Source organism: Caretta caretta, chromosome 16, assembly GCF_965140235.1.
Source record: "Caretta caretta isolate rCarCar2 chromosome 16, rCarCar1.hap1, whole genome shotgun sequence".
NCBI classification, from domain to species: domain Eukaryota; kingdom Metazoa; phylum Chordata; order Testudines; family Cheloniidae; genus Caretta; species Caretta caretta.
The window spans coordinates 21,126,788-21,152,533 of record NC_134221.1 but is presented as its reverse complement, the minus strand read 5'-3'; the positions used below and the strand labels follow the sequence as shown (position 1 = coordinate 21,152,533).

The 25,746-nt window shown below is 41.1% G+C and overlaps 1 protein-coding gene across 2 annotated transcripts in view; it reads left to right on the top strand.

Moving 5' to 3' along the window:
- Positions 1 to 25,746, top strand: part of RAB14 (RAB14, member RAS oncogene family) — a 34,305-nt gene that overhangs the window by 4,248 nt on the left and 4,311 nt on the right. For both annotated transcript variants that reach the window (XM_048822318.2, XM_048822317.2), the window contains 6 exons: positions 10,214 to 10,272; positions 15,306 to 15,359; positions 17,057 to 17,234; positions 23,209 to 23,275; positions 25,136 to 25,223; positions 25,585 to 25,615. In XM_048822318.2, the coding sequence (XP_048678275.1) occupies positions 10,221 to 10,272; positions 15,306 to 15,359; positions 17,057 to 17,234; positions 23,209 to 23,275; positions 25,136 to 25,223; positions 25,585 to 25,615 (470 nt within the window). In that variant the 5' untranslated portion in view covers positions 10,214 to 10,220. The remainder of the gene's footprint in view (positions 1 to 10,213; positions 10,273 to 15,305; positions 15,360 to 17,056; positions 17,235 to 23,208; positions 23,276 to 25,135; positions 25,224 to 25,584; positions 25,616 to 25,746) is intronic.

The window sequence follows — 25,746 nt, the reverse complement described above, 5'->3', positions numbered from 1 at the left end:
AGTGACCATAAATGGCACCTGATCATTAGTAACATAGACTAAGCTGTCATTCTTTTTTAATTTTTTTCTTTAAACAGTCACTCCTGCTTTGGTGCATCCTGCTGACTATTTAATGGGGATTTGATGAATGCAGATCAGGTGACCTGACATACTTTCTGCTGTTTAAGTATAAGACTCACTTTCTCTTTATGGAGGAATGTCTGACAGCAGAAATATAAAATCCTTAGTAGTAGTGAGACATTCCCGTCAATAGAAAAACCAACAGTGATGTTGCTGGAAAATTAAGGGCAATGAAATGTTTTCTGATAAAACTAAGAACTTGGGAGTTGATTCTGATGGCTCTAGGCACTATTCATATGCCACTGTGTAATAATGTGGCGTGACCTTGATACTTCCTCTTTGCTCTGAGTGGGACTATAAGATTGCAGAGGCAGTGTATTTAAAGCTGTTATCTTTTTGCACCTGGCTGTTCCAGTACCACCTCCTGTAAGGATGAGGGGGACGAGAATAAAAAGTGCTTTAGAAACCTCGGACTACTCACATTTACTCTACCCAGGGACTAGGTTAAAAACTGGCACCTTGTTCATCATATCTGTTCCTCTTGTAGTCTCACATTTGCTGACTCCAGTGACAAAGTTACTGCTTCCATTTTACTCTTGTTGGCTGCTTTGGCTTTCAATACTGAGAGCAAGTGTTCTTTTGTTCAATCATGCACATAAGCAGAATTGTTCACAATGTACCAGTTACTCCCATGCAAACCCATTTAGGGCAGTGGAGTTGTGCAGTTATAAATAAGGGCCTAGTTTGGCCTGCAGAAAGTATTACTAATGGTAGTACACACGATGGGAAAATAATCTTGACACTTTGCGCTCAGGATGAGTTTCCATGACTGCCTGTTTAGCTTCTTGTTTTGTTTTAAACAGATCAAACTCTGCTTGGAGATCAAGAAACACACATGCAAACCCATGATGCCATTTTGTCACTTTTCAGAGTAGAAGTGCATTATCGTGCTATAGTCATAGTTGGAGGGTATAGTTTCTGTACCACTAGTAGGCACGTAATTACTGAGATGACATTATGTCTAATGCACATCAGTTATAACTACTGTTCAGATATACTGCTTCAATTATAGCTCGCCGTAACCTGATTTTTATCTAGGGGCTACTCTACACTGGCAGTGCTTTAACATGGCTTGTGTAGGCATGGCACGGTGCTGCGGGAGAGCTCTCCCCAGCGCTCTTAAACCCATCTTCACAAGGGGCATAGCTACCAGCGCTGGGAGCCCGGTTCCAAGCGCTGGTGCACTGTCTACACTGGTGCTTTACAGCGCTGAAATTTGCTGCACTCGGGGGTGTTTTTTCACACCCCTAAGCGAGAAAGTTGTAGCACTGTAAGGTGCCAGTGTAGACAAGTCCTAACATGAGTAACGACTAGGCCACTTTCAGAGTGTAGGAGATGTAAGTAGTAACTACATGTTGCTACACTTATGTAGGTAAAAGGGGTTGGAGTAGCACTAAGTTGCACGAAGACAGGAAGGCATATTTGAGGTTGCTTTAGAGTAGTTTTGTGGGAGCAGGAGAAACAGACTTTACATTGAACTGTGTCCATGTAAAACTACTGTTGATAAATTGAGGTGGTGGAGAGTGTAAATCACCTGTAGACCACTTTTTCCTTGAGGATTTAATATAGAAGATAGTACTCAGATAAGTCATTAAATACATTACTGTTCACTTCTATCCTAGGACTTAGTAAACACTTTACAACTCTCAAATTAAACTTCTCAACAGGATTGTAAGAAAAAGCCTTTATGGGTACTTAGTCTTGGATTTTTAATTTTTTTTTTTAATCATGTTACTGCTCCTGCAGCAGCGCTTTGAAGTACGAGGAGTGTGGTCACGTGGGAGCGCTGGGAGAGAGCTCTCCCAGTGCTCCTGGTAATTGGAGGGCTCCGAGCTCCTGGTGCGCTGAGAGCCTGTTTACACTAGCACTTTAAAGTGCTTTGACTTGCTGTGCTCAGGGGGGTGATTTTTCACACCCCTGAGCCAGCAAGCTAGAGCGCTATAAAATGTAAATGTAGCTAAGCCCTATGTCTGTACAGTGAAGTCCTGACCTGCTTATGGCCTTTAGGTACTAATGCCGTGTATATGGTGGTGGAACACTGCTATTAACAAAATGTAGGTTAAATAAACTAAATCTTTTTTAGATAAGGGCCAAAGATCTAAATCATGTCACCTTTTAAAAATATTGATTATGCTTTTTCAGTTATAGATAATTATGAATTATAAACATTTTTAAATGCCATTACTTAGTGGGCTATCTTATTTGAATCATACAGTACTGCTATATGCAAAAAACAAAATACTGAAATTAAGGCACTGATCCAGTAAACATTTAAGCAGGTACATAACTTGACTTCAGTGGAACTAATCTTGCGTTTATAGATCAGCACATGCATAAGTGACTGCAGGATCAAGGCTAAAATTGTTTTTTTTTTTTTTGGTCTTAGGGCATAACTATAGCTGAACCCCTTGGTAACAGTGACTATAATATAATTAATCTTAGCATCCAAAATAATACAAAAAAAAATCCACCACGGTAATATTTAGCTTTTAAAAAGGGGAACTACATAAAAATGAGGATGTTTGTTACGTGGAAAGTAAAAGGAGCTATCAGAAGGGTTAAATGCCTGCAGGCAGCATGGGGACAACTTAAAAAAAACATAATAGAGGCTCAGACTAAATGGATACCCTAAATCAGAAAGTACAGTAAAAGGATCAAGAGTACCACCATGTCTAAACAGCAGAGTAATGGAGACCATTATAGGCAAAAAGGCATCCTTTAAAAATTGAAAGTCAGATCCTAGTGAGGTTAATTGGAAGGTGCACAGGAACTTGAGAAACAACTTGCTTAAGAAAAATTCTTAATGTGGTTTTTTTTAATAAGTACAAATGGAGTATGTCTACACTTTAATTAAACACCTGCAGCTGGCCCATGTCAACTGAATTGGGCTTTCAGGAACAATTGGGAAAGAGACAGAAAGTATTATAATGCCTCTATAAATCCATGGTGCAGTCACACCTTGAATACTGTCAAGTTCTGATCACCCCATCTCAAAAAGGATATAGTAGAACTGGAAAAGGTTCTGAGGAGGGCAACAAAGATGATCAAGGGTACGGAATGGCTTTGATCTGAGGAGAGACTAAAAAGATTAGGGTTGCTCAGCTTAGAAAAGACAACTCGGGGAATATGATAGAGGTCTATAAAATCATGATGTGGAAAAAGTGAATAGAGAAGTTATATCTAGGAATGTAAAATATTAAGCAGTTAACTGGTAAGTATTACTCTTACCATTAACCCACTCTAACAGTTAACTCCCTGCTCGTGGGTCTCGAACAGGTTCTCCTGCAGCAGAGCGGCCATTTTGGGATGCTGGTAAGACGTGATTGGCAACCAGGAAAGAGTGGGCATCACGAGAGGTCACTGGGAGCCCTGCCTCTTCTTCCGGGGGCCAGGTCAATGATAATGCTCTAGCCCAGCTGCGGGGGCAGCTAACCAGGCTGGGGGAGCGTGTTTAGATCTGTGGGGTGGACAGGGGCTGCGGGCCCCGTCAGGGGGTAAAGTCATCTCCAGCCTCCCCCATGCCACTGAAAGGGGTTTGGCTGTGGAGGCGGACAGCTTGCTGGTCAGGGAAGGGAAGCTGCTGCTGGGGTGGCATGGAGTGTCTGTGGAGGCTGCACTAGAACAAACTAGGTACCTGGGGCCCCTCTCCCTTTCCTTGGGTACTGAGGATGCAAAGGGGGTACTGGACCCTCTCAACTCCCCCGGGCTCTCCTGGCTCGGCCTGTTGTGTCACCTGCTCACCCCCCCCTTCCCCCCCCGAGCTCAGCTGCTCTTCCCCATCTATCTGGGGCAATGGGGGAGAAGAGATGCAGCTCCTAGGAACAAGGATCCTGCCTGAAATGGGGAGAGAGAGAGATGCCTGAATTGGTTAACAGATATTCCCACAATACAAAATCCAGGGGTCACCTGGTGACCCTAATATACATCAGGTTTAATACAAGAGGAGCTACTTTGTCACACAATCCACAGTTAACTTGTGGACTGTATTGCCATTGGAAGTTGTGATGGCCAGAATTATAACTGGGTTCAAAAAAGAATTAGATAAGTTCATGGAGAATAGGTCCATTAGTGGCTATTGTCAAGGACGCTACACTATGCTCAGAGTATCCCTAAACCTCCAGCTGCAAGAGGGTGGGACTGGATGACAGTACATGGATCACTCAAAATTGCCCTGTTCTGTTCATTACCTCTGAAGCATCTGGCACTGGTCAAAGTCAAAAGAAAGGATGCTGGGCTGGATAGTCAATTGGTCTAACCCAATACATCTGTTTTTATGTTCCCCTTAATATTTTGCTCTTTTGCCATTATTATGCACAATGACATCTAGGTCTCTCTGTGTATGATTAGTTCACACTGTTCTTTCCAGTGTACACTGTGATATCTTCAGACTACTTACAGTGCAGTCAAGTATGACAATCAGCTAGTCTTGATGAGGCAATCTAATTATATAAATTTGTTCCTTTAAAAAAAAAATAAAAAAATTCTGCCTTAAACTAGTGGTTTTCAACCTTTTTTCATTTGCAGACCCCTAAAATTTCAAATGGAGGTGCAGACCTCTTTGGAAATTCAACTTGTGGTGTGCGGACCCCTAACACAGGAATCTTAGAAAACTGACTGAACAGAATTCAGCTATAAATGTTGCATGTGCTTGGCATGGCATTTGATGTAGCGTGGAAAAGGGTGCTGAACTGTGGACTTCTATGGTGATGACGACAATTCCGTGTTTTGACCTCTAAGTGGGGATATTCACGTACTCTTGATCAGAAAAACAGAGTGCCTCTTTTGGGATCTGAAACTTCATTTTCATAAAAAGAAAAGGAGTACTTGTGGCACCTTAGAGACTAACCAATTTATTTTTTTAATTTATTTTTTAGTCTCTAAGGTGCCACAAGTACTCCTTTTCTTTTTGCGAATACAGACTAACACGGCTGTTCCTCTGAAACCTTCATTTTCATAGTCAACTTTCACAGATTCTTTAGACATAGTCTTTGAACCCCCAGGTTAAATACCACTGCCTTACACAATGCAAACTTTAAAGAGAGACCCAATTAAATGTAGAGTCTGACTTGCATGTTGCTCATTCTTTAGAGATTTAAGACAATAAAATGGGAAGGAAGTAAAATGGATGTTTTGTACTTGTTTATTTAATTCCTTAATTGTTAGTAAAGTTTCAGATTTAATAGATTCTTTACAAAAACAAGTTTCACATAGAATTCTCATCTATGCTGAAGAAAGTTTAGGGCCTTACTGATATCCTGTCTGTTGCATCAATTTTGTGTTGAACAACTTTTCATTGTTAACACTGACATTTCCAAACAAAATTGCTTCAAGAACTGCCATACTGGGTCAGACCATTGGTCTCTCTCTCCCAATATCCTGTCTTGTGTAGTGGTCATTACTAGCGCTTCAGGGGGATCATACAAAACAGGGCAGTTGGAAAAATTCATTCCCCCCCACCCCCTTTCCCTCCCAGCTTCTGGCAGTCAGAGCTTTAGGGCCACATTCCTGAGCATCTTGTCTAATAGCCATTGATGGACATAATCCTCTCTGAACTTATCTAATTCTTTTTGAACACAGTTGCACTTTTGCCTTTGCATCATCCCATGGAAATGAGTTCCACAAGTTAACTGTACATTGTTAAGAAGTACTTGTTAGTTCTAGATCTGTTGCCTATTAATTTAATTGAATGACACCCCCCCCCCCACCCTGTTCTTGTTATGTTTAGGAGTAAATAACAGTTCCTTATTCACTTTCTCCATACCATGACAGAGGTTTATAAAATCATGATTATCTGCCCTCCTCCCCTTAGCCTCCAGTGGGTTGTTTTCTAAGCTGGAAGAGAATATTGAAATCATGCTGCTATTCTATAAAATTGCTGGTACGCTTAGTCCTTTGGTAGTCTGAAGTCTAGTGTACACCTTCCCAAAGAACATAGTAGTAATAGAAAAGGTCCTGGGAATGGCAATGAAAATCTTTTTGAATGGCATTAAAAAGACTAATACTAACTAAACAGTGGACATGAGGCATAACGCATGATAAAGCTGATAAAAGAAAACTAATCTATGGAATGCTGTCTTCATTCCTACTACACTCTTTGCCAACCAACATAAAGGATTAGACATTATGATCGATAGTAGTAGTTAATCTTAGGATAAAAAACTTATGGCCTGACAAATCTTTTGGTATACTTAAAATAGCTTAATTGCTTGGGGTTAAGATTTCCCCTCGCCCATGTTTTATCCACATTCATTATAGGGACTTTTACAGCTTCTGAAGTATCTGATAGTCCACTGTTGGAGATAAGATAGTGGCCTAGTAGGGCACTCTTTTGTGTTCTAAGTAGCGATCTAACTTTTTAGTTGTATAAAAGTGACTATATAACTCATCAACAAATTAGATGCTAATTTCAAATTGGAGTTACCTGTATTGGACCAAAACGCTTTCAGACATCTGGAAATGGTTAACTGAACCTGACTTGATCTTAAATTTGATCTGATAGGCTCTTGAGTGGTCATTAAGATCTTTAACTTAGTATCTCAATTGTACATTCAGAAGTATTAATTGGAATGGCAATTCTTTAGCTACTTTATGTAGTGTACTGTTTCAGTATTAATTACTCACTTGTAGTGTTACTGATGTGTAACATGGTGATTCACAGTATGCATCTGAAAGTTTTGTGGCTTCATAATTTATCCATTGATATATTTGGGAATTGGCCCTGCTTTGAGTAGGGGGTTGGACTAGATAATCTCCTGAGGTCCCTTCCAACCCTGATATTCTGTGATAGACTTTTTTGAAGTGATCTTATAGCACAATTGTAAATTGATAAATGCTTTTATGTGTGTGTTAAATCTTAAGGTATATTTTGATCAAGAAATATTTGAATTAGGCTTTGTTTCTGAAATATCTATTCTTGATGAATGCTCCAAATATTTAAAGATTTAAAAATTAGAAGGAGTTATAACTTTATCTCTGGTCTAGTCTACACTTAATGGTTTTGGTGGCGTGGTTAGAAGTGTGCGTGGGGGAGTAATTGCACCCCAAATCGATATCACTATGCTGGCAAAAGCCTGATGCCTGATCTACACTTAAATTAGATCAACCTAGTGAAGTTGCTCAGAGCTGTAAAATTTCCATGCCCTAACACCCAATATAGACGCGTCTAGGTTGATAGAGAATTCTTTATGTTGTCCCTATATACTATAGTGGGAGAAAAAGCAGTAGCCAAACTTAAGTTTATTCTGATCTTGTTAGTTCAACAAACCTGTTAAGATTTTTCTGACACTGAATGGTATTGCTCTTGGGACTCATTCTGCTTCCTTTCCAGCATATAAAACCTGGAAGATGCAGTCAGAAAATCTGCAGCATCAGGGTGTGTCCACACTGGAAAAGCTGCACTGACATTGAACTCTTTATGTACTTGGAGCATTAACATTCATCTGACACTGAAGTAATCTTTTTCTAAATATGATGAAGATCTTCAGGAATATAGCAAGAAGTATCACTGCACATCCAGCAACTGGTGGTGTAAGCTTGAAAGAACTTGAGCCTTTTATGTGAAAGGACAAAGCTTGATGCTGAAGTTATAGCCCTACATCAGTGGGTTGTTTGACTCTCACAATTGCTCTTCTACCCAGTACAACAAGAAGTACTGTCCTTGCAAAACTACTGCCTTGCACTGCTTTCAGACAGTCTCTGGAGGGGGATCTAAAGTCTTGTTCTGAGAACTATAGTCTGGGGTGGAAGGGGAAGAAAACTATTGTCCTGACCATCATTTCCTCTCCAGTTCTCTCTCCTCTCCCCCCTTCCCCCTCCAACCAAAATAGTGCCAAAGGTGCTCTGAGCTACTGCAGAGCATCTCATGATGGAAACTTGCCTTGCTATTACATTACCAGAATAACTTTGTGCAAAAACTCCTTTGGGCTATCTAGGCTTAGTTTAGGCCTAATAGAATTTAACTTATGATGTTTTAGATAGTTTGCTTAGCTGCTTGGGGTACATGGAGTGGAAGTTGCCTAATTCAAGAGACCTGAGAAAGGTAGAGAAGTGCTGTCTGGTTGGACAGAGGGGAAAGGGGAACTTCCTCTGAATAAAACAGCTGGGGAAGGGGAAAGTCCCTGGTACTGCCATATCTTGCCTTGCACACATTAAGACCTTTAAGCTATTCTTACCCCACCCCTTCCCCCCAAAAGTCCCTGCTGGAGTCTCTTCCTTCTGTCCTTCCTGCTGTGCTCTAAACTATTGTCCACACCATCTTTTTGGATTCACACTGTATGCAGTGTTCCTGTTAGACAGTCAACTCAGGCTTTTTCCTTACCTTGAGTGGTCATTGGTTTGGATTAGTTTCCTTTTTAGGTGAGTAAGAAGAAGTGTTTACTATGGTATATATCAAAATGCCGTTGAACTGTCAGCATTTCTGTAGTGTTCCCCACTGATTTTACTTGACTGATTCTTTTAATATATAAACACACTTGTCCTATCTCCATGAGTTGAAGTTGCACTAACTTGTAATATGACTTAAGTGGGCTAGAGATCCAAAACCACTAGTTACATAGAGGGATATCTGACATGCGGGGGGTAGGAAAATGAGTGAGTAAGTGCAGAAGATGTTGAATCAATGAATACTTAACATTTAGTCATATGGGTGAGCAGCACTATCCTCATTTTAAACGGGTGGCTGGGGTGGGAGGGAAATAAGATGCATGAGAAGTGCCACTAAGGGAATTAATGAAGGGACAAGGCTTCCAAGGAAACATCTGAGCAGGACTAGAACTCCGACATAGCTGTACTTTGAAGTAGTAAAAGGAGTCTTCAGTGAGGCAGAGGAGTCATTCATAAATGTTAAACTCACAAGAACTATAGTTCCAGTTTTTAAGCAGGTATCTGAAATTGTTTAGATCCAAAAATTGCATATATTAAAGGTAAATAATGACAATGACTTGGTTTGTCAATCTAGACAGAACTAAGCATTCCTTATTCCTATGTATTTAAACTTCCCAGAATAATTCACCTTATCTTACTTAGTATACCATTTATAGTAAAGTTTAAGTAAAAGTTAATTAACAGGTTGATATGATATAAAATGATCAGTTCATGTAAAAGTAGTCAAATTACTGAGGCTTGTTCACTGCTGTCTGGCTGACAAAGCAACAATTATTGTCCAATTTCCTGAACATCTGACCTGTGGCTTAAGCTCTCTCAATGACTGGATGTAGGAAATCTAGACTTCTTACTCAACAGAGCATGGGGCCTGAAGTAGCCTTCTCTATAAACTAGAGTGAGCAGGTTTAGCTGACTTAAAATATGCAAATCTGTAGTGTTTATCTTTGGAAAACATTCTGTGGTATACTGTAATTTAAGTTCTTTGTAATGGCAAAATGGTGGTTATGGCTTTGGTTCAAATCTTAAAGTGCACTTTTTTTTTTTTAGAAAAGCTTTTGGGACTTCAAAAGAGGTGTTCTAAATTGTAACTAGCACTGTATTGTCAAACTGAGACTTCTCCACAAATGTGGAAGTTGGAATGTCCTATTTTCTGTCAAACCATCTGCACTAAAGAATCTGATTACACCTCTACCCCAATATAATGCAACCTGATATAACATGAATTTGGATATAACGTGGTAAAGCAGTGCTGCGAGGGAGGGCGGCTGCGCATGCTGGTGGATCAAAGCAAGTTCGCTATAACGCAGTAAGATATTTTTTTGGCTCCCAAGGACAGCGTTATATCAGGGTAGAGGTGTATATTATACACTCCCACTAGTGCCAGAAGCTGCTTGAGCCTTCTGTATGGAGCGGCTAGACTAGTATTTGCACTAGTTAGAATTTGTTCATGGAAGTCCCTGGTGCAGACAGTGCTTCGTAATACATGACATGGAAGGGCCTGTTACTGGATGTCTTGTGTTCTGAGTATTTGCATCTCTTAATCCATTGGCTGCATGGAAATGCAGTAGAAATCTGAGATTGGAATAAAAGGATAGCTCAAGAAAAAACATGCACTCATTTTATACCCTTCAGGGAGAAGGGATGTATCTAAATCAGCAATACAGATTAACCATTTAAAACCACTGATCTATTTCTTTTCTTTTTTTTATAGTGCCACAATGGCAACTGCACCTTACAACTACTCTTACATATTTAAGTACATCATTATTGGTAAGTATGAAATTGAAAAATGTTTTTACTTTAAAAACACATGTTGGGATAAATACTTGCTTACAGACATTCTAAAGTGTATCTGAACTTTGGGTGAGTTCCTACTGAAAGGAAATCTTCCTGTTAAGTGTGCATCTAGAGCAATGTTTTATCATTATGTACACTTCACCTTGCATCTCCTATTGTTTCTACTTTCTCCAGCCCCACAAAACTTCATCTAATGGAATATTGTGTTTTAAAGTTAGTGGTAAATATGCGCTATTTACTGAAATCCACCTTCCTTTGCTTTCTGAGCACCGCTTACCAGGTGTAGTTCTAATTGGATTTCATTGTGCCTCCCCCCCAAATTCTTATTTCTAAGGCCACAACACTTAGCTCTGGTTTTCTGGTGCTTGTTAAAAGTTGTGCTGCAAATCACATGAAGTTTAACTGCTTATGGGATGGAGGGGGGAATCTGGGAAACATGCAAACTCATTTCTATAGAGAACATTCAGCCAGTCTGCTGCTTGCTCTGCTTTAAAATTAATGAAGATAATATTACTACAGTACTGGTATAATTGTAGTTATCTGCTTTATTTTTTGTAGCTGGATTATCCTGCTACTGTTTGTTGATATGCACAGTGGTTGCTTTCTAAGGCTAGAAAAGAGAACAGTCCAAACAAGGCCATTGAAACAAAAGCATACTCGGTAGAGTGTAATTGTCTCAGCAGAAAGCACTACACTGAAGACACACTCTTCCCAGCGAAGACCTGTTTGTGAGCTGGTAGTGAGTGCAAGTTCAGTATTCGTTCCCTTAGCAGGGTGGGGCTGTATTCTGGTGCAATCTTACAATACAGAAATGTTTGTCAATCCCAAAGGGTTAGTGACTGTAGCCCCCGTTTTTGGCTATTCTTGGTCTCCAGTATACGCTTTCACAGTGTAAAGGGCTTGAAGGTAGCCAGATTCTTTGCTTTTTTTTCCCCCCCTCTTACCATGTGTAGGTGGCTGAAGGGTAGAATGACTTAAATCACCAATTTTAATCCTGAATTAAATCAGTGTTTCTTCCTTGATGATTTAAATTGATTTTAATCTTGTTTTGCATCTCTGTCAGTTTTCCTAGAGAGAGGTTGATTCTCATTGGTTGGCATAATTTGGTGGTACTCTTGTTGACCAGAAGGATAAACTATAATCGCTGTATAAGTATACAGATGTAGTATAACATGCTTCTCAGATGCTTAGTTTTTAGTATTTTAGAAACTTGAATGATACATTTTTTTTCAGTAGATAAATTTTTTAATTTTAATCTAGTGTTGCTGCATTTGGTGAAAATTGGAATTCAATTAAATACAGACATTTTAAAACTGTTTTTATTAAATTACCTTACATATGCTGGTTACCTACCTTTTTTCTTGTCAACACATTTTACATTTTAAAGCTGCTTTTATTATAAAAAAAAAAAGTGAATTGAATGTTTCTGGTAACTGTCCTTCAGGATTTTATAACTAGTAAATCTTATCCTCACACCTCATTTTTATTCATAGATGGGAAGAGAGAAAACAAGCTTTCCTGCTTTCTCAACTACAATTGGTTTCTCAACTTAAAACTGAACTAGTTGAATAGACAGAAATGAAGAAAACATTCTCTCTGCACCTGCAGAAGAGGCTAATGCTGCCAAAAGTTGGTTTAGCACTTCAGCAAACTCTGGCTCCAGATTCTTGGCCAGTGACTTCTACCAGTTCAGTGGTTTGACTTTCTTTAAAGCTTTGGAGCAATTGGGTACTGCTTTAACATTGTTTTTATTTAAATGATTTTAATAGAGCATAGTAAGCTTAGGACTTAATCTAGGTTGTCATTTAACCCCCCCCCCCCCCATTTTTAAAAGTGTTTAATTTAAATAAAATTAAAATGTTGGGTCTTCTGAAAAATACTTCTTCTTCTTTTTTTTTTTAAAGCCATCCTGGGTGGATGTGGAAAGATGCTGTAAATCAGCTCCCGCAACTGCTCTAACTTGTATTGCAGACAACAAATCTACAGACAGCCCAGAATTTGGGAGGCACAAAGGTGTATCTCCACTTTTAGATTAAAATTTCAGAATTTGGGCCATTGTCTTTTATTCTGATGTAGCTTATCTTTATTAGGAAATTGGTGTTCATCTCAGCCTGGGAGAAAGCTTTTGTGCACTCTGTACTTTTGAGTTCCAATTAAAAAACAAAACTAAAAACTAGTCCACAGTCACAGTCTGACTAAGAAATAACTGAAGTGAATGTATGTACCTGCAATGGGAGACTTCCTGTTCACATGTACAATACGACCTATGAAACTTTTTTGTAACAAATACATGTTAGGTACGTTGTACTGCTGAGTTTCACTGAGTGGCATAGTTCCAGGATTGCACAGGCAAACTTATGCAAGTGCATGGTTAAATCAGAGTAATGATTTCTATAACCCTCTCTAAAATATGCCGCTGCTTTTAAATGTCCCTGTCTTAAAACTGCAACTTTGTATTTAAAAAAAAAATAAAAATAAACAGATTACCGCGGGTACCAATGCCTGCAGTGCAGTTTATGGGGAAGAGAGGCTACAGTGACTTTAAGTCTCCTCCTTCATTCTCTCAAATGCTAGTGACCTGGTTCAGTCCTTGGTGCAATTTGGGCAGCTCTGGAGGTTCTGCTCACCCTAATTATACCCCTTATGCCAAAACCTGCAACATTCTGCCTATGCTGGGGAAATCCTCCCTTGGCTAAATGGCTCTTCCAATACTTTATGCTGCTGCAGCTGCATAAAAGGGGCACAGTTATGTGTGGGGTATGGCGGGGAGGAAAATCCTTAATGTTTGTCAGTTGAACTTGGAACCCACAGCATCAAAAAACAAATTTTGTTTCTTTTCATTTATAAAAAAGTAACTGAGAGATTAAGCTGCATAGTCGCTGGGGCCAGCTGCTTGAGGACATATGATTGCAGGTACTAGGCCCGTACACTCCTAGGGTGTCTTTTGACTGTAGAGTGTCAAAATTAAGTTTACTACGAGCACCTTATCTTGACCACAAGAGATGTGTGGAGTATTGTGGGTTATCTATACTGTCGCATTTAAAATTATAAGCAAACTAGGGAAATATCTAAATGAAATGACAATGAGGCAGGTGCACAGCTGGATGAAAGACCATATTCAGAATAGTTACCAATGGTTTGCTGCCAGACTGGAAGGACATATCCATGGGGTCCTGCAAGGGTGTCTCTGATCCAGTACTATTCAGTTTCATTAACAACTTGGATGATGGAGAGTAGGCCTATAAAAGTTGTAGACAACACCACACTGGGAGGGGTTGCAAGCACCTTGGAGGACAGAATTAGAATTCAGAATGATCTTGATAAATTGGAGAATTTGGTCTGAACTAGAGATGAAATTCAGTAATGACAATTGCAAAGCACTACACTTAGGAAGAAGAAAGTCAAACACACACACACAACCAGTTTTCCCCATTGTAGGCAGCAGTACTGTAGAAGAGGATCTGGGAATTAGTGGAACATAAATATGAATCAGCAACATGATGTAGTTGTGAAAAAGGCAAATCTCATGCTGGAGTTTGTTAATAAGAGTGTTGTGAGACACAGAATGTAATTGTTCTGCTTTACTCTGGACTGTGAGGCCTCAGCTTGCATAATGTGTCCAGTTTTTGGGCATCATACTTTTAAGAAAGATAGTCTAGAAGAGAGCAATGAAAATACGAGGCTTGGAAAAGATGACCTTCAAAGAAAAGTTGAAAGAGTTGTGTATGTTTAGTCTAGAAGAGAAAAGGCTGAGCAGGGACTGAAGTCTTCAAATAACTGTCCTCTAGCAACTTTTAAGTTATTCATTGTTCTACCCTCGGTAGACGTGGGGAACAAGAGGTAATCCTCTCAATTTGCAGCAAGGGAGATTTAGGTTGGATATTAGAAAAAACTTCCTAACTGTGAGGATAGGTAAATGCTGGAACAGGTTATCAAGGGAGGCTGTGGAATCCATTATTAGAGGTGTTTTAAAAACAGGTTAGAGACAAAAGCTTATTGGGGATGGCCGAGGTTTACTTAATCCTGCCTCAGTGCAGGAGAATGGACGAGATCAGGGGTTCTCGAACTGGGGGTCGTGACCCCTCAGAGGGTCAGGAGGTTTACAGAGGATGGTCATGAGCTGTCAGCCTCCACCCAAAACATACTTCACTCCAGCATGTATAATACTTTTAAATATTAAAGGTTTTTTTTTTAAAAAAAAAAAATTCATAAGGGGGGTGGCCACACGCAGAGGGTTGCTGTGTGAAATGGGTCACCAATACAAAAGTTTGAGAACCACTGGACTAGATCTCCTGATGCTTCTTCCTGACCGGTTTCTTTTTATGATTATCACAGTAGGATTGGGCTCGCTGTGTTGCTTATACAACTCTAAAGGGTTTTGTGTAGATGACTCTGGGGGCAGTTTTGCCTTAAAGGTGTGCAAATCAAGGTTGCTATGAGATCCTTGATTGTTTCTTTGTTCTCTTTAAAACAATTGATCATTTAGTTCTGTATGTGAAGCACACTGCAATGATTGGGCTGAAGCCTAATACAGGACTAACATGACAGTGTAGCAGCTGCCTCACACTTGCTCAGCTACTGGAAGATGCCTAACTTCTGGTGTAAAATGTTTATAATTAAAGGTCTCTGCTCTGTCTGTCAGTATGGAATTTAAAATTTCTGTTGCCCTTCTGAAAGTTGCAAATAACCTTGGTATCTCTCCCACTCGGTGTCTAATGGGTCAGCTTTCTGTATGACCTTGCAAACCTCAAATAGTGATATCGCATGAGGCTGTAACCTGAATTCCTTTCCTTTTGTTTATTCCTTGGACGCCTCTACTACCCTATGCCTGTGAACAAAGCTATAGGGAAAAGTACTGTTACCAGGTGCACTGTGAAGCATCTTGTGCATACAGGCATAGCAAAGCATGGTCCAGCAAGGCACTTGCGTATTCAATGTAAAGTTTGTCAGATGTTTTTAAATTGAAGCCATTGTTACCAGTACAGTAACTGTGTTTTCTGTAACAGGGGACATGGGTGTAGGAAAGTCCTGCTTACTTCACCAATTCACAGAAAAGAAATGTGAGTATCTTCATTTGGAGCCTCTGTTTGAACTGATGGTATGCTTTCTCCTTCTTTTTCCTGCTTCCCTAGTTCTGAAAGCTATTTTCCAGCATGCATGAGTTCCTTCGGGTGCTTCACCCATTACAAATAGGTAGACTAATCATAGTCAGAATGATGAAGATAGAAGCAAATAGTTATTTAGCATAGTCTGCTGCCTGTCAGGTCATTTGTCTGTCCACATGTCTGGAGAGTGAGTTCTGTGAAGTAAAGGCTATAGCATTCCCAAAACATAGACGGGTATCTGTAACAGGCATGGTGCTGGGAAAGGTCGTGCTACATGATGGCTTCTGAAAGTGTGCTACTAAACTTCAATCACAAACTCCACTTGAAAAATATTCCTACACTTCTTTGCATTGGTATTTGGTGAGAGTAGAGCCTCTGTTGGAGTGCAAAAGCTCACTTTGAGAGGAGTTATACTTTTGACATTCAAAGTGGGATATAACTGCTAAAAATCAAAGGCAGCCTCTTACAGGTTTAAGTAACACTGGAGTTAATTTTATAGCTTGATTGTCATGAGTCACAGCTGCTGCATCTGCATGATACATGCTCCTTAAGGAGTGTATATGTATCTGTTTTATAACTGCAATGTCCTTTTTCTCTTCTGTGTTAGAGATGTGGTACATAAGCATTGACTCAAGTGTTGCTTCTCAGTTCTGAAGTTTTGCTAGTTTCGTTTCTTCAGTGGTGGTGAAAGTTTGTTGTGGCTCTTAATACTGTCTTATCCTTTCCATGCAGTTTTCTTATCGTGGATAAAGTAGCTTAGTTTTCATGTCCTTGAGCTTGCAAAGTAGTTACACAGCTTTAAAGTGTGCTTGTGTGGTGAGAACTAGGGCTCTGAAAGTGACTTTCCAGTGTGAATAGGGTAATCAAAGGTAATACCAAATCTCTTGAATGTGGCCTGACTTTTGAAGAGACCATCAGATTTTTTGAGAGAATGCTTTAAGTATTTTTAATTCATCAAAAGTTCTGTAAACTTGAAGCAATAGAACTTAAATTTTGAGCACAAGGACAGGGCATAAACTGATCTCTAGCGGGGATTAGGAAGATGATTTTCCTTTTGACAGGTTATCCTAGAACTGTCTTCTGACATGTTTCTTAAACCTTCCTCAAACAGTTACAGGCAAGTCTTCAAAATGTGATACTAAACTGGATGGATCTCTGGTGTGATCCGGCATGATCACTCCTATAGTCATGTGCAGAGTTTTTAACCGTCTGTTGGAAATTTATAAACTTCATTGAATTATTTCAAGTCATGGTTAGTCTCTCTAAGCCTTCAAGTTAAAGTTGTTTCCACAAGGGTTGGTTCTGCAGCCATCTAAACTGACTCAGTTACTCAACTTGTAGTGCCAAACACCTTAATGTTGCATACTTTTGCAACTTCCATTAGGAATTTTCTGATTTATGAATTGACCATTCTTAAATGTTTGGCAGTGCATTAAAACTATCATTAGTTATTTCCTGAACACAATCATTCAATGCTGTTTAAATTAAAAACAATTTACTGTTGTAAAGCGGGTTGATTTAGATTAGTGTTCTCTTCTCCCTCTTCCCCCCCCCCCCCCCCATGAAAGATGGCATTACTAAATCTTCCTCTGTCAGAGGGAGAAGACTTCTAGTAGAAAGATGTGAACCTCTGATTTATCTTTCTGTAACAGTTATGGCTGACTGTCCCCACACAATTGGGGTCGAATTTGGTACAAGAATAATTGAAGTTAGTGGCCAAAAAATTAAACTGCAGATCTGGGACACAGCAGGACAAGAGCGATTTAGGGCTGTAACACGAAGCTACTACAGAGGAGCAGCAGGAGCGCTCATGGTCTATGATATTACTAGGTAAGATATTGTCTGAGTTTTGTCAACTGTAGTTATAGCTAAAATAGAACATGTGGTATGACTACCAATTTATTTCCAAGCCTATTTGGGACACTGCTGTACAATGTCACTACATAGAATATGACTACTTTCTCTGGGTCTCAGTCCTCTTGGTTTTCTAAACTAGTCAGGTATCTGGATAGTGGATTTTCACCCTTTCTTATGCAGCCTCTCCTTTATTTCCCTCCCTTCTACAAATGGCTGTTGAAAAAGTAAAGCACTGGTAGTTTACTTTCAAATTGACTTTGTTTAATAAATGCGAGACTTCAGAATCTCAAAGTTCTGCATAAACAAGCTTCTCCTTGGAAACGTCTGTTATTGACTCTCCCCCTTCAGGCATTGTGGTGTTACTGCATTCTGCCAACTTATTTAAACTATCTTACCTGAAAGGTGGTTCTGTGTCTCTTAATATTTCAGGGTATGGAAGTTAGTTTTTGTTTTTATTTTATTTTTCATGATGGGGATATGGGAATATTCCCAGACTCAAGTTGTCTACCCTGGAGATAGTATGTAGTGGAATTCTGGGATACGGCATTCTGTTACACAGATCTATTAAAAAGCTGCTGGCCCAGGGGTGGGCAAACTTTTTGGGCCGAGGGCCACATCTGGGTGGGGAAATTGTATGCGGGGCAGGGGGTTGGGGTGCAGGAGGGGCTGCAGTGTGCAGGAACAGGCTCAGGGCAAGGGATTGGGGCAGAGGAGGGATGCGGAATATATGAGGGGGCTTAGGGAAGGGGGTTGGGGTCCAGGAGGGGTGCAGGGTGCAGCTGGGGGCTCAGGGCAGGGGGTTGGGGTGCACTGGGATGCAGGGTGCAGCATGTGGCTCAGGGCAGGGGGTGTTGGGGTGCAGGGTACAGGACGGGTTTGGGCTCCTGCCCGGTGCCGCTTACTTAAAGCGGCTTCGGGGTGGCAGCGGTGCGCCCTGGGGACAGGGCAGACTCCCTGCGTGCCTGCTCTGGCCCCACGCCGCGCCACTCCGGGAAGCAGCCGGCACCATGACTGCACTGCCTTTGCCATGCCTCCAGGTTCCCGGGCCAATGGGAGCTGCAGGGGGGCGGTCCCTGGAGGCAAGGGCTATGCATGGAGCCCTCTGCCATACCCCCAGCCCCTCCAACATGGTGCCGGCTGATTCTGAGAGTGGCGCAGGGCCTGCGGCACCACAGGGGGTAATTCCGCGGGCCGGATCCAAAGCCCCGAGGGCTGGATCCGGGCCACGGGCCGTAGTTTGCCCACCCCTGTCCTGACCTGTTCTTGAACTCTCCCATTTATCGGTAGTCTTTCAAACAGAGGTGGCCTAGCTTTCCCTAAATGGGAAGGAATACAATAAATAGTGAGTAGCTAGCTGCTTGTACACACTCAAACTTTGTGTAGTCATTTTTTTTTATAGCAAAGACTTGGTATTTTGAAGATGTAGTAATTTCCCTGTCACTGAAACAGTTTCAGAGTAAAACTAAATATCTTCAGGGTCTTAACTAATAGTCATAAATTACATTCCCAACTGCAACTACCTTTCTTTTTGCTGTATAATCTGTAATTGACTTGCATGTAGGTATACCAACGATATACATTTTATCAGTACGTTATATTCAGTATAAGGAAAAACTACTGAATATTCATGGTCAGGTTGCAGATGAATGAATGTCTTGTACTCTACATGCTTCTCTAAGTGGTGGTGGTTTAGAATCACCTATTTAATACCTTGTTACATATCCCTTATCTGTGTGTATGTAGAGAACTGAAATTTTTTTTTGTTATCCATTAAGAAATGAATGGTGGGTTAAAAATTTAGAACAATGAATAAAATGATGCAATGCATGGAGAAGCTGTGTTTTGAAACTTAAGTTGCATTGCCATGTAGAAATGATTAGAGGGTACTCGGCACGTGTCTGATATAGCTCCGTTTAGAGGCTGGGAATGCAAGGTGTTTCTTTTAGAAAATGGTTAATAGGCTGTTCGCAGGGTAAGAAGAACTTTGTGAGTTCTTTCCAAAATAAGGAGCAAAGCATACAAAAATCTTCTTATTCCCTGCAGGGATGCAGGCATACACCAATTAGGCTCCCTCAGAGGAGGTCATTGTCATTTCATGGCTTTGATTCCACGGGCAATCCAAATTCCTCACAGACCAGGGCATACCAACTCAAAGCAGCACCAGACCCTGCCAGAAAAGATGCAAAACTTGCAGACATATCTCTGCTGTTACAATGATCACCCACCCCCACTTTTCAAGATCCATAGATCCTATGCCTGCCCATTACAACATGTGGTGTACTACATTTAGTGCGCTAAATGCCCCAATAATTATGTGGGTGAAAATAGACAATCACTATGCTCTTGAATTAACTCTCACAGGAAAAGAATACAAAAACACCATATCCCCTGTGGATGAACACTTTGTTCACAAAGCAGTCACTCTGACCTATCAGTCTTCATCCTCAAAGGAAGCCTGCACAACACTTTCAAAAGATGAGCCTGGGAGCTTAAATTCATAACTGTTCAGTCCATGATTTTTAGTGTCTCAGACACTGAATTTATGGCTTACTACAACAATCTGTAACCCATTTAGCGCTCCCCCCCCTTGTCCTATGCAGAGGTGTTAACAAGCCGCTTCACCTTGAACAGCCGCTTAGAATATAAGAAAAGGAGTACTTGTGGCACCTTAGAGACTAACCAATTTATTTGAGCATAAGCTTTCGTGAGCTACAGCTCACTTCATCAGATGCATACTGTGGAAACTGCAGAAGACATTATATATACAGAGACCATGAAACAATACCTCCTCCCACCCCACTCTCCTGCTGGTAATAGCTTATCTAAAGTGACCACTCTCCCTACAATGTGCATGATAATCAAGGTGGGCCATTTCCAGCATAAATCCAAGTTTAACCAGAACGTCGGGGGGGAGGGGGTAGGGGAAATAGGCTACCTTGCATAATGACTTAGCCACTCCCAGTCTGTATTTAAGCTTAAATTAATAGTATCCAATTTGCAAATGAATTCCAATTCAGCAGTTTCTCGCTGGAGTCTGGATTTGAAGTTTTTTGTTGTAGGATAGCAACCTTCATGTCTGTAATTGCGTGACCAGAGAGATTGAAGTGTTCTCCGACTGGTTTATGAATGTTACAGTTCTTGGCATCTGATTTGTGTCCATTTATTCTTTTACGTAGAGACTGTCCAGTTTGACCAATGTACATGGCAGAGGGGCATTGCTGGCACATGATGGCATATATCACATTGGTGGATGTGCAGGTGAACGAGCCTCTGATAGTGTGGCTGATGTGATTAGGCCCTGTGATGGTGTCCCCTGAATAGATATGTGGGCACAGTTGGCAACGGGCTTTGTTGCAAGAATAGGTTCCTGGGTTAGTGGTTCTGTTGTGTGGTATGTGGTTGCTGGTGAGTATTTGCTTCAGGTTGGGGGGCTGTCTGTAGGCAAAGACTGGCCTGTCTCCCAAGATTTGTGAGAGTGTTGGGTCATCCTTCAGGATAGGTTGTAGATCCTTAATAATGCGTTGGAGGGGTTTTAGTTGGGGCCTGAAGGTGACGGCTAGTGGCGTTCTGTTATTTTCTTTGTTGGGCCATGTCCTGTAGTAGGTGACTTCTGGGAACTCTTCTGGCTCTATCAGTCTGTTTCTTCACTTCCGCAGGTGGGTATTGTATCAATGCCTGATAGAGATCTTGTAGGTGTTTGTCTCTGTCTGAGGGGTTGGAGCAAATGCGGTTGTATTGCAGAGCTTGGCTGTAGACGATGGATCGTGTGGTGTGGTCAGGGTGAAAGCTGGAGGCATGTAAGTAGGAATAGCGGTCAGTAGGTTTCCGGTATAGGGTGGTGTTTGTGATCATTGTTTATTAGCACTGTAGTGCCAGGAAATGGATCTCTTGTGTGGACTGGACCAGGCTGAGGTTGATGGTGGGATGGAAATTGTTGAAATCATGGTGGAATTCCTCAAGGGCTTCTTTTTCATGGGTCCAGATGATGATGTCCTCAATATAGCGCAAGTAGAGTAGGGGCTTTAGGGGACGAGAGCTGAGGAAGCGTTGTTCTAAATCAGCCATAAAAATGTTGGCATACTGTGGGGCCATGCGGGTACCCATAGCAGTGCCGCTGATCTGAAGGTATACATTGTCCCCAAATGTAAAATAGTTATGGGTGAGGACAAAGTCACAAAGTTCAGCCACCAGGTTAGCCGTGACATTATCGGGAATAGTGTTCTTGTCGGCTTGTAGTCCATCTTTGTGTGGAATGTTGGTGTAGAGGGCTTCTACATCCATAGTGGCCAGGATGGTGTTATCAGGAAGATCACCGATGGATTGTAGTTTCCTCAGGAAGTCAGTGGTGTCTCGAAGGTAGCTGGGAGTGCTGGTAGCGTAGGGCCTGAGGAGGGAGTCTACATAGCCAGACAATCCTGCTGTCAGGGTGCCAATCCCTGAGATGATGGGGCGCCCAGGATTTCCAGGTTTATGGATCTTGGGTAGTAGATAGAATATCCCAGGTCGGGGTTCCAGCGGTGTGTCTGTGCGGATTTGATCTTGTGCTTTTTCAGGAAGTTTCTTGAGCAAATGCTGTAGTTGCTTCCACAGTATGCATCCGATGAAGTGAGCTGTAGCTCACGGAAGCTTATGCTCAAATAATTTGGTTAGTCTCTAAGGTGCCACAAGTCCTCCTTTTCTTTTTGTGAATACAGACTAACACGGCTGTTACTCTGAAATCTGCTTAGAATATGTTTCAGAGTAGCAGCTGTGTTAGTCTGTATCCGCAAAAAGAAAAGGAAGACTTGTGGCACCTTTAGAGACTAACAAATGTATTTGAGCATAAGCTTTCGTGAGCTACAGCTCACTTCATCGGATGCATTCGGTGGAGAATACAGTGGGGAGACTTGTATACACAGAGACCATGAAACAATGGGTGTTACCATACACACTCTAAAGAGAGTGATCGCTTAAGGTGAGCTATTATCAGCAGGAGGGAGGGGGAGGGAGACACTTTTTGTAGTGATAATCAAGGTGGGCCATTTCCAGCAGTTGACCAGAATGTCTGAAGAACAGTGGGGGGTGGGGGATAAACATGGGGAAATAGAATATGTGCTAATTGTTTAGCATAAGTAATCTGTTGCACCTTGGGTTTAGTGGTGCTCCTGGGAGTACCTTTCCCAGACCTGAAGAAGAGCTCTCTGTGGCCTTAAAGTTTAAAGCTTCTCTCTCACCAACAGAAGTTGGTCCAATTAAAGAGTTCCCTCACCCATCTTGTCGGTCCAAATTCCCTTCATTTGAGCAAGCTCAGCTATTGATCTGCTGAAGAATATACAGTCAGATAAGAGTAAATATTTTAATTATGTTTTTAAAGGAATAGTTAATACAGAACGATCAATGAGACTTAATGGTTTAGGGAAAAAAAGCAACCTGAAGGTATTGCCTGTCTTCTAAGCAAAGAACAAACTTAATGGGCATTGCACAAGATAAATCCTCATACATTTGGGGCACAGTTGAAGGCACATCCTTGTCCTTAAGTGTGTGGTTTCATGTCCAGTTTTTCTGCCGCCTTATACTTTCTCTCCATTTCATGCATCCTAATTCACTGAAAATAAGTCTTACTTAAAGAACGCAATCTTATGCAGTGTTACCTAAGCAGTATTCTGCAGTGCAGTATTCTTTGAGTATTAGATAGGAAATCCTTTAATGAGTTTAATACAACACTGTGTCTTAACATGTTGCCCTCATGGAAAGCAGTAATACTGCATCTGATGTAGCTGGCCTATGCTCCAGAGTTCGTGCTGCTTCATGGGTTAGCTGAGTTGCTTAAGTTCTGTTCTGAATTCAGAACAGAACTTATCACTTCATCTCTGGGACAAACCTATCTTAAACACTAAAATTCTGAAAAGTGTACTATTGGGAGTAACTACATACTATAGTTAAATCCTCCTCACTTGGCTCTTCACAGAAGAAGCACATATAACCATTTAAGCAGCTGGTTGACAGATGCAAGGAACCTCACCAATCCAAATACTGTAAGTTGGACTCCTTTTTATGTTTTTTAAAAACTTATTATCCCAAAGCAAGAAATACATTTGTTTCAACCTTGGATTTCCTTGATACATGGTGGTAATCTTTTAAATAAGCTTACAGTGTGCTGTCCTTGATATATGGCTGCTATGAGTTTATTCCAGGTTTTCTACTCCTAGCTTTAGATCTTAATATTGAACATACATTTGACTTTGTTCTGCCCCTCTTCTCACCACAACTTGTTGCTTTTAAACTGAAAGTTTAACTTGTCCTTTACTTAGTAATAACTTATTTTGTTCTTCTCAATTTGATTGTGGGTTTAAATCTTATCCAAAGGAACTACCCAGTATCTTTCTTCCAGGGTTCTCTTTTCCCCTCTTGGAGGCCAAAAGACTTTCCAGCTCCTGTAGTGTGGTTCTAATCTTATGTCTCTCTAATTAAAATGCTTTCTAAGGGTTGGCCTACACTACAGGGAGGGGAATCGATCTAAGTTACGCAACTTCAGCTGCGTGAATAACGTAGCTGAAGTAGACATACTTAGATCTACTTAACGTGGTGTCTTCACTACGGTGTGTCGACAGGAGAGCATCTTCGCTTCTCATTGAGGTGGACTACTGGAGTCGATGCTAGAGCGATCAATGGTTGATTTATCATGTTTATACTAGACATGATAAATCAACCCCCGCTGGATCGATCGCTGCCCGTCGATCCAGCTGGTAGTGTAGACAAGACCTAAGACTTCATATTTGTTTGACTCTGAAAGTCAAGCTGTATTCTTTCAGTTAGAGCATTTCTGATTGCAGAACTATCCCTTTCCTACTCTTGTGTTGCCTCTGCAATATTTGTGGGTTTTTTAATGTGCATTCAAATCAGCAGATGACTCTGAATACACACGAGGTAGTTATGAGATAGGACTGCTTCAACATAGTCGTGTTTTAGAATAAAACTGTATTTTTCACAAGCCCTCAGGCCATGGGAATCCTATAGTGGAGAAGGGTTGAATGTGGCATCTGGAGTTCCTATCATTCCTGTCTTTATGGTGGAGATGTCGCTAGAGAAACAAGATACTATCACTAGTCTGCCCTACTTGCTAGAGTAAGGGACTGTGCGTGGGTGACCTGTCCTTTAAACTTTTGGGCAGTGTCTTCAGTTTTACTGAGTCTTGCCTATCAAACGTAGGGTGACCAGATGTCCTGATTTTTATAGGGACAGTCCCAGTTTTTTTGGGTCTTTTTCTTGTATATAGGCTCCTATTAACCCCCTCCCCCAACCCCCGTCCCGATTTTTCACATTTCCTGTCTAGTCACCCTGATCAAATAAATGGGTCTGCCTGTTTTTTGGGGGAGGGAATGCTCATAGTTTAGGGACAGACAGCGGTAGCAATGCTGTATGAAAGCTTGCCGAGGTCCTGGACATCTGCAGACCCTCTGATCTGGGACAGTTTGTATCAACTTCCTCTTCCTGGGCAGAGGAGGGGAGGAGGTGCACTTCCTACTGCTTAGCTGGCTATCTTAGGGCTTGTCTACGCTGGTACTTTACAGTGCTGCAGCTTTCTCGCTCAGGGGTGTGAAACACCCCCCGAGTGCTGCACGTGTCAGGGCTGCAAAGTGCCAGTGTAGACTGAGCACTAGCACCAGAGCTATTCCCCTCGTGGCGGCGGGTTGTTTTAGAGCGCTGGGAGAGACCCTGTGAGTGCCATAGCACCTCTCCTATTTCTCCCGGGCAGGGGTGCGTGAGAGAGCTGCCATTATTCTAATGTCGCGCCTTGTGGAGGAACCCTTTGCTTAATAGTAACTTGATTTGGAGTTGGGGTTAAAAGGCAATTGAACTGTTTTCCAGGCTAATATTTTTCTGTTCTGAACCAGGTGATAATCCTCATAGGGAATAAAGCGGATCTGGAAGCACAGAGAGACGTTACATATGAAGAAGCCAAACAATTTGCAGAAGAAAATGGTGTGTTTTGTTTTTCTTTTGTGGTGTTACGTTTCAATGAGGTTAGAGGTTTTAAAGTGAACCTTCTGCATTCGTAACTGGAAGCTGTTTAAAGCACACTTTTCAAAGTAACTTAGTTGTATATAGAACTTTGCCTCAAATAGTCTGCTAACTTGGCTTAGCTTAGTACTAGGAATGAAGTTTGCGTATTGATGTTGTACTTAAAAAAAAAGAACCTTAAATACTTTCACAAGTATTATTTAGCATGAAACTTCAGTGGGCCCTCACGTGTTTATCTCAGGATTCAAACTTCAGTGACGACAATATGGTTCTCTTGAGGTATTTCATGTACCCTAACAATTTCAATTTTGTTTCTAAATAGGGTTGCTGTTCCTTGAAGCAAGTGCAAAAACGTAAGTGATAGGCCTACTATCTGATACTAAAATGTTTAGGTTCCCTGGACTTCATCTCTTTGAGCAAAAAAACCACACTTCCCAGAGAGACATTCTTAAGTTTAGTATACATTTTCATAGAGGGACTTAAT